This window comes from Hipposideros armiger, unplaced genomic scaffold, assembly GCF_001890085.2.
Source record: "Hipposideros armiger isolate ML-2016 unplaced genomic scaffold, ASM189008v1 scaffold_717, whole genome shotgun sequence".
NCBI classification, from domain to species: domain Eukaryota; kingdom Metazoa; phylum Chordata; class Mammalia; order Chiroptera; family Hipposideridae; genus Hipposideros; species Hipposideros armiger.
Genome location: NW_017732067.1, coordinates 121,272 through 131,089, shown reverse-complemented (window position 1 = coordinate 131,089; position 9,818 = coordinate 121,272). Strand labels below are relative to the sequence as shown.

Sequence of the window (9,818 nt, the reverse complement as noted above, 5' to 3'; positions counted from 1 at the left end):
TTGCTAGATGGTGCTCCCTGCCCTCCCCTCCCCCCCTTTCCCTACTCTTTGGGTTTACTTGGCTTTAATTAAAATACTTTTTTTATGTTTTTGATATTTTGATGTCGTACTACTTTTATGTCATACTACAAAGTGTTGAGTTATTTATTTAAAAAATCACTCTAAAGGACTCGGTTGGAAGTTGGAGTAATTTAATATGGACCAAATATTAGAACATAGTATTGCATCCATATTAAATTTCTTGAATTTGACAGTCATATTGTGGTCATGTAAGAGAATGCCATTCTTAGGAGATACACGGAAATAGGGACAAGGGGTCATGATATCTCTGATTTTCAATCTTATTAAGGAAAGATATAAATATGTACATACGTATATATGGAAATAGAGTGACAAAGAAAATGTGCAAAATGTTGACAATTGGTAAATTTAGGTGCGTTGTATGTAGCAGTTCATTAAATTCTTGCAACTATTCTACAAATTGGATTATTTTCAAATTAAGTTAAATATGAATTGTTACTTTTTTTAGCCTTCTATTAGGGCAGTTTTTCTTTGACAGCTTTAGGTGTACATTTACGAAGTTAACCATGACTTTCATTAATTGTAGTCTCAGTGGCTGAACAGAGCTGGTTCCCATAGCTGGCTAGCCCTTTCATCCTTGTCACAAATTATCACTGTCTTTGGTGCTGCCATAATCATCTATTACATGTGAAACCATTTGGGTGATATGCCATTCATTCTTTATTTTGTGGCCTGCTAGGGCCTGATGATAACTGATCATGATGAAGGAGGATAATGTATACAAGAGAGTTCTAGTCAGTAAGAAGACACATTTTTGTTATTATTATTTCATTGGGAATTTAAACCATGTGAAGATTACTAATCTCACAAGCCATTTTTCCAACTAAATAAAAAATTGCATTTTTTTTTCTACTTTTAAAGATCACACAAACATTTTTAAACCAGATGAGGAATAGCAGATATCTTTATTGTTCATTTCAGTTGGAGGCATTTGATGTTCAGAATCAACATTTTGAAATATGTTCAAAGCTGCCATCTTGTGGTAATATTCTATTCGGTGTTTAGCAGTTATGTTGATAAAAGTCAGGCTAAATCTGAAGACTAAAAGGAAAGAACATTGTAGAAATACATTTTAGGACATGTCAGAACCCTGTATTTTGAAACCTACAGAAATATAATAATATATTTCCATTATAATCTGTTCAATCTAATTGATTAATAACTGGTCTTACTCATTTGGCTAACACTTTCTATTTGAAAGGCATGTCAGATTTTATTCATTGTTCTTTCTTTCCTTTTCCCCCCAAATTAAAAGTCTAAAGATTCTTATTTCATAGGAGAAAAAATTAAGGATAAGCTTCTGCTTAGTGATATATCTTTTGAAATGCATTATTCTTTAATCTGATTTCCAGAAGAGTCACTCTCTTCTTTACAGGGCGCATGAAGAACTGCAAAGTTTCGCTGCCCGCACCCTCTCCACACACAAATCATACCTCCCAAATTTCGATAATTGTCAGCTCTTCAGGTTGATTTTTCTGAGTTTGCCTCCTTAGTTCTATACAGTATATTTAAACTTGTATTTCTTTTCTTAAAATATTTAGAGGTAGCATGTTTTAACATTCTATTGTGGTAAAGAGGACTTGGCTTTTATCTTAGCCCTTTCTGGTTAACTTTCCCAGCAGTTTTCCCACGCTCTAGGTTTCAGCTTAATTTCCACTGCTTTAGCTAATCTTCTCTAGATACTTCCTATCTAAATCAGATACTTCCCAACATATATATATATATATATATATATGATATATAAATTATATATATATCATATATATATATGATATATATATATTTTAAGGAATGAACACTGTGGGGTTTTTTTTTCATACTGCTACAATTAAATATCTTGATTGCGTGTTACTTGTTATGGTAATAGTCAAGGTTGCCACAATCCCAACTTCATTCTTTTTTATCCCATACTATTAGAATTTTGATTTTATTCAGGATGGTAACTAACCAAACAACCAATCAACAAAAAAAAGCCCTTCAATGTTTTACATTCCCTTGCCATATGATAAAATTCTAATGAGATAGAGTCAGAATTCTTGAGAGGATATTCATTTCTGAATGAAAATTTCTGAGTGGGACAGCTATAAATCTGGAGATGTTTTTACAGCCCTGACAGTGTCAATAAAAGGGTAAAAATCAAAACACACTTTAGTGGTGGTGGAGAAAAGTTAGAAAGAGACTGAGCCCTTGAAGGCATCATTGTGCTCCCTTACCCACCTTGGACTTCACCTTTCAGGCTTTCTATTTTGTGAGAAAATAACGCATCCCTAATTGAGTACATTGGTTTTTGTCATTCTCTCCCATTTGATACTAAGCTCTGTGAGGCCAGCAGCATGATGAAACTTGTTTATCCTTGTAGCGTTATATCAGGTTTTCTTAATCTCAGCACTGTTGACATGTTCTGCTAGATAGTCTTTTGAAGTTGTGTGTGTGAGGGTGTCTGTTTTGTGCATTTTATGATGCTTAGAAGCACCCCTGGCCTCTACCCACTGTATGCCAGTAGCAACCCGACCCCCAAATGTCTCCTGGGGGTAAATCATTCTCTAATTGAGAACTGCTGTCTTAGATGATGGGTGCAACACTCAGGATATACTGGTCAATGGATAGTGATTATATTAACAAATTATTAATGAGTTGGACATGAGGATTAAGAGAGATGGTAGAATTCAAAGGTGATTTCTAAGATTCTCTCGTCGGCTAGTAGTTATATCATTATATCACTTAAAAGAGGAATAGGCACATTCCAATTTGTAAACACTCCCCTTAAATGGTGGCCTTAAAGTTGAATAAATACTCCACGTGTGTCTCAAACACCACAAATTTCTGTATCTGTATTAATGAAGCACAGTACATTAATATTTGCATATATTTTTCCCCTTTATCAGTTACATAGCATTCCCCCCCATTATTGGTCTCATTGCAGTATTGGCTTGAATTGAACTTGAAATCCACTAAAATCTCCTGGTTATTTTGCAAATAATTCTGCTAGCTTCTGTTTTTCCCTACCCTTTAATTTTGCAATTGTGCTTTTCAAGTGCTAGATTTTGCATTTTCCCTTTTAAATTTCATCTCTTTCATATCAGGCTCTTTCTTGGTTTGTTAATATATTTTCTTTCTTTCTTTTTTTTTTTGTTGTTGTTTATTTCACATTAGCTCTCTCTGCCCACCTTGATGTTCCCTTGGTTGGCTGATTGATAAAAATTTGGACTAGGAAATGGCAAAAAACAAAATACATGACATTATTGGCTATTCATGGAGTGAGGGCAGAACTGATGTTTCATAACCAAACCCTGGAATTGTGATTTTAATAGCCCGGATCTTCTTTTTTCCTGCATTCAATTTTAAAATTACATGGAACTGTGACTGAGCACCATCTCTGAAATCTGCTTCTAGAAATGAAGACAGGATATAACCTCAGAGGGACACAAAAGTAATAGGTTTTCATATTTGATTGTATAGAAAGGTGCATTCAGGCATTTTTACTGACTGTTTAGACTATTGAGTTTAGCTTAATTTGTGGTATTGGCATACAATGGGTGCTAAGTAACAGGAAAGGAAGGGTTTAAGTGGTGTGGAATGTAATTTCCAGCGAGCACTTAATAATTGCATTTACTAAGTTTTATAAGAGAACTGGAGGACTGAGAACAGTGGGAAATATCCAAGATTGCAAATGAGTACTATTTGCAATGAATAACGTAGCATATTATCAGAAGAGTAATGGTCACTAGATCAAGATAAGTCGTAAGAGCTTACAGAGCTGTAAAATAAATAGAAGGTCTTGAATGAAAGAAAAATAAAGCAACACATTTAGGAAGAAATTATCAAAGCTGTATTTATAAGATAATGGGTATAATTACCTTAGAGTTAGGGCTTCTTAGAATTAATGTTTATGTTTTGAGACAGGTCCTTCTCTCATGAGCTATTTGATATTAGCTGGTCACTTAGTCTCTATTCTTATTGTTAAGCAACATTATTTGCAAATATCACCACCACTATTCTCTTTATAAAATATGCTTTATTGTGACTTGCTCCTATTCCCTCTTACCTATAGAATGAATTCTAAATTTCTTAAGATATCATATAAAATACTCTGATTTCATTCCTAATTTATTTTTCGACTCTTCTCCATGAAAGCTATGTGCTAAGTACACTGACCTACTTTATATTTTTGAATGTTCCACGCTCTTCAAACTTCTGTGACTTTGCTGATGCTGTCACTTCTGCATGGAATGCCCTTCTCTAATGTTATATTTGGTAAATCCATTGGCACTCCTTGAGGCCCGAGTCAGATGTGACCTTCTCAATTTGGCATTCCTGACTTTCTCCCCTCCAAATCCACATTATCTTGAACTACATTTTAAACCTAGTATGTGCTTAATGAATGTTTATGAAATGGGTAATTAGTAAATTACTCCAAATCACTCCAGGAATATGAAATGGAGGACTTAGTTTCATTGATGTTTATATAAAACAACCTACGTTATACAATAATTTATCTGAAAAAAATAGATCAGTGTATGAATCAAAATGTATTCCAAGAGAATGAATTGAGTAGTGCTATTTGAAAGTTTAAAAAAATGTTATTGCTATATGCATTCTATGTCACTAATGCATTTTGTCTATGTTGTATACATGGCCTTAAAATTGCTTAATATAGGGAAATCCAGTAACCAATCGGGTATACCTAACTTTAATCTTGCTTCTCTTTATTGAGTTGGGAATACCTGACTAGCCATTTTCTATAGTGTATGCTTACCAATGTTATTATTTCTTTTTTTTTTTTTTTACCAATTTTAGTTAAAATATTTGTTCACTATGACCAGCCTATAGAGCTCTTCATTGGGAATATTGTTTCATTGTTTTAGTAGCACAAGATCAAAAAGAGAAAAAAATACTGCATGATAGAAGATAGAAAGAAAAATAATGACATTTTTGCAGAAAGGTATAAAAAGGGAACAATGAAATAATATTTTAATATTTTATTTGCAAAATGCATAAAAGGCTGATAAATGATAAGAGAATGCTATTTGAATCATATACAATTAACTGAATGCTATTCGTAGAGCACTATGATGCATGTTCTACATCTTTGTGCCTTCCTGTGGACCTCTAAGGTATTAGAAGAGGAATTGGGAGGTGAAATGTAGGAATGGGTAGTTCCTTTTTCAGTGCATCGAGAGGCAGGAGAACACAGAGGCAAATAGGCAATAGCAGCTATCTCTTAAACAAAATGAAACTTTTACCTCTCCAAAGTGTGACCAAGATTGTGATTTTATTGTGGCCTTGAACCTTAAACTAAATAACATATGCTGATGCCCAAAGGGGAAGATGAATTTAAAGAAGTTAGTTGGGATTCCATTTATAACAACGCATAAATTATTTTAACTAATAAATGTGGCTCCCTTTATATCTGTTGGTCAGTGTCAATGAATGGAAATGTATTTACATTTTAACATTGTAGAAATGCCTACTCGTGTATTTTAATCAGAGATTTGCTATCAATCATGCTTTTTTTTTCTTACACATAAAACAGAAGCAGCTTGTTTACATTGTCATATAGTTGACCTTTAAAACATGCCAAAAATCTTCACACTTTCTGCTTAAATACCATGGAGTTGGGGCAACCTACCATTTTAAATAGAGCTGGAAAACCGAGCCCACTGAAAAGATTGTGACTCTCCCCAGCTCTGGAAAATAACATCTGCAACTTTAATTCCAACATGTGTATGCATAAGAAAGTAACAGAGTGAAAGAAAATACAGTTAGTAACTCAATCTATTATTTTTCAACCAGGGGTTTGTGATAGATACTAATGCCTAAGAGAATAAGTATTTTATAGTTAGACCATAGACTGATTAGAATTCTTGAGTGTTTCATATTCTTCAGTATAGTGTTCATACTGATCACCAAGGAGAGGCTGATTTGCTTCATCCAGTTTGTTTCTGGCACGAATCAGACAAGAAGCACCCACAAAAATGACTGCAACCAGTAATAAAGCAGCAACTACTGCTATTGTAATAATCTCCGAAATACTAAAATTCCGACCTATTTGAAAGATAAAACGAGAGCAAAAAATAAATAGTATAATAGTTGATATAATAGCTGACACCAAAAATTCAGTACCCTAAATTTAGGCATTTTACAGAAATCCTCATATTTAATTTTTCTTGGTCACATTACCTATTATAGCATTTGTCCTCTTAAAGGCACTTCCTATTTTGCATAATGAGTAGACCCTATTCGGATAGTTATTATTATTTCTATTCTAAACCTCAGGAAATGATGGCTCATGTCTGAGTCACTTGCCCAAGGTCATTTGTTTCGTAGGTAGTAGATTTGGTTTTGGATCCAGGTCTTTCAGAATTGAAATGTTATGCTCTTCCACTATACCCTACTGTTTTTCTTGAGAAAGAAATTTACACTTAAACAAGAAAGTCTTGAATTTCAAAATGTCAGAGAAAACAGCTCTGAGTATCTCTATTTTTTTTTAAGCATAAATAAATGGAGACAAAATTATATAGTAGCAAAATTAGGGCATATTACACAGGCCTAAGCTCAAAACTGATTTTCTCTGCTTACTAAAAATGTGAACTTTGACAGTTATCCTCTTTAAGCCTTGTCTTCCATATTTATAAGATGAAAATTATAATACTTATCTCAGAGGACTGTAAGGATTAAATGAGACAGTGTGTTATATAATCAGCTCAATACCAGGTCATAGTGGGCACTCAACAAATGTCAAATTCACTCTCTTTGTCCCCAAATAAATATCTAAATGAAAACGTCTAAATCCAAGTGGAAAATATAAGTCTCAGAAATACTGTGATTACTTTACTGTAAAGGCAACATATTTTTTTGGAAATTTCCACAGTAAAAATACATTTTCAATACTTACTTGACCATTGAACTTCGTAAGTGTATCCCAGGTTATCTGGAGCAGTAACAAACATTTCTGTGTTGGTAATTGGAGGCCAGAATGGCACCATATTGTATTGCCTATTATGTCCGATAGGGGCATTTTCCAGTGGAAATGTGGATATATCTAAAATATGCCAAAGATACCTTGTTAAAATTAATATATTGTTATGTTCTGATGCCCTGAGATATTCAAGGATAACATTAGCACATTCTTTCATATTTCACACTGAATACAAACATAAAGTTTTACTATAGCAGAATTGCATGAGACAGATTTCAAATGCTTTGAGTACAGCATTAACATATCATCCAATGTAAAAGAGAAAGTTCAAAAGCAGGAAAGTTTTAGTGTTTATCATCTTTGATGATCATTGGTTGTTTTACTTTTAAGTTACACAAACTTTTAAATTACATTACATTTAATTTGAATAAAATTCATTGAACATTTCTCAAAGCTAAAGGAAAGATGGACCTTTAGTTTGCTGTAGCATCATCTGTAATTTAAAAATGAGACACTATATCTAATGAAGATTTCTCCCTGATTGAATATTTCTGGTTAGTATTGTTCATCTATTTCTGTTTTACTTTTAGATAAACAAATATTATTTCTCTGGTTTTTACTCTGATAGCAAAGAAGACTTAAATTTTTTAGTCAACTTCCTGGAATCCTATTTGCCTCCTTTCTTTTTTGTATAGTAGAAGAATCCCCTTATCCACAGTTTTGCTGCCCATGGTTTCAATTACCCACAGCCAGCCATGGTTCAAAAATATTAAATGGAAAATTCCAGAAATAAAAAATACATAAGTTTTCAATTGTGCACTGTTCAGAGTAGTGTGATGAATCCTTGTGACCTCCCTGTCTGTCATGCCTCTGAAGTGACTCATCCCTTTTGGCCAGCATATCCAGCTATAGCGGCTCTCTCAGTTATCAGTCAACCGTTGTGGTATTGCAGTGCTTGTGTTCAAATAACTCTTATTTTACTTAGTAATCACCCCCCAAAGCCATTCATACAACTTTTACTACAGTATATGGTTATAATTGTTCTTTTATTACTAGTTATTATTGTTCATCTTACTGTGCCTAATTTATAAATTAAACTTTATCATCTGTATGATTGGAAAAAACATAGTGTATACAGTTATAGGGCTCAGTACTATCCAGTGGTGGTCTTGGATCATATGCTCCATGGATAAGGAGGGATTACTCTATTTAAATACAAGTCACAGGCATTTATATTAGTGAGTTTCTGTCATCAGGGATAAAAGTACTGAAACGTTCTTTATGGCAAAAGATTGTTGTTTTTTGTTGTTCTTCTATATTTGTGTTGGTACAATTAAATGCCAAAAGGAATGTTACAAAATCAGACTTCGAAGTGGGCTTGGGCACTACATTAGTGGAAATACATTTAGAGGAGCTGGAATATGTGAGAAAGCTAGTGAAATATTAGATTCTGTTTACCTGGACAATTACTGTGATCACATGAAGCCCAGAAGAATATTTTAGAATCCAGTTTGAAGAACAGTTGATTATAGAAATGGCAGGTAGTGATTATTGTTTTGTCACTTTAAATTTACTATGTATTAATGCTAACTAAGTATTTAGCTATTAAAATCTGTTGAGCCTACTAGTGCCAGGGACTGGTCTGGCCACGGGGATGACTAGCATTGAATAAAACGGACAAAATTCCTGCCCTCATGGAGCTCACGTTTTGGTATATTATTATTAAGTGTTTATTAAAGTTAGATAGTAAAGTTAAAATTTTAGTTTTTTAAATTTCCCATTTTACCTTTACTGGATCCTGACTTGCTCAGCCTAAACCCAGTTCAGCTTCAGCTGTGCGATTAAGTTATGTCCATTAAAAAGAATGGAGGAATGATAGTAAAAACAACAAACAATAAAAATTGGATTGTAATGTAACTTCCCTATGCAATACCCTTTGATGGCTCTCCAACTCTCTTAGAGTTAAATGCAATGCCTTTCAGCATCTGCCCCCTGTTACCCCTCTGACCTTATTATCTCCCTCCATTTGCTCCCTCCTCTCCACTGTGTACCAGCCATAGTGTGCTCCTTTGTTTCTTTGTCTTGGGAGGGCTTTCCATATATTTACACAGCACTCCCTATCCCGTTTCCTGGTTTTATTTTTCTACAAAGACTATATACCATCTAATATGTTATTTATTTACACACGTGTATTGTCATTCCTATGAACAGATAAGAAAGTTCCAGGACAGAAAATATTTTTGTGTTTTGTTTACTACTGTATTTCCTAGACTATTACCTAGGAAATAGTAGGTGCTCAAATAATATTTTTATAGCCTTATTGAGGCATAATTGACAAATAGTATTGTATTTATATTTAAAGTATACATTGTAATGATTTACAGTTGGCCAAGTGGTATATGAAAAGGTACTCAACATTACTAATAGTTAGAAAATGCAGATCAGAACCACAATGAGATATTACTTCAAAAATGTTAAGATGGCTGCTATCCAAAAGACAAGAGATAGTAACTGTAGGCAAGCACGTTGAGAAAAGGGAATCATTGTGCACTGTTGATGGGAATGTAATTGTACAACCATTATGTTCAGCCTTTATTGTACAACTGAAATGTATAACCATTATGGAAAACAGTATAGATGTTTCTCAAAACATTACAAATAGCACTACCATATGATCCAGTAATACACTTCTGGGTGTATAGCGAAGGGAAATGAAATCAGTATTGCAAAGAGACATCTGCGTACCCATGTTCTTTGAAGAATTAGTCACAATAGCCGAGATATGGAATCAAATAATATTTGTTAAAAGATTTAAGTG

At 33.6% G+C, this 9,818-nt stretch overlaps 1 protein-coding gene across 1 annotated transcript in view; it reads right to left on the bottom strand.

Annotated features, from left to right (window-relative positions):
- Positions 1-5,045: 5,045 nt before the first annotated feature.
- Positions 5,046-9,818, bottom strand: part of TYRP1 (tyrosinase related protein 1) — a 32,058-nt gene continuing 27,285 nt past the window's right edge. The window contains exons 5-6 of the mRNA XM_019627169.1: positions 6,977-7,123; positions 5,046-6,126 (exon numbers count right to left, since the gene is read on the bottom strand). Of these exons, the coding sequence (XP_019482714.1) occupies positions 5,921-6,126; positions 6,977-7,123 (353 nt within the window). The 3' untranslated portion in view covers positions 5,046-5,920. The remainder of the gene's footprint in view (positions 6,127-6,976; positions 7,124-9,818) is intronic.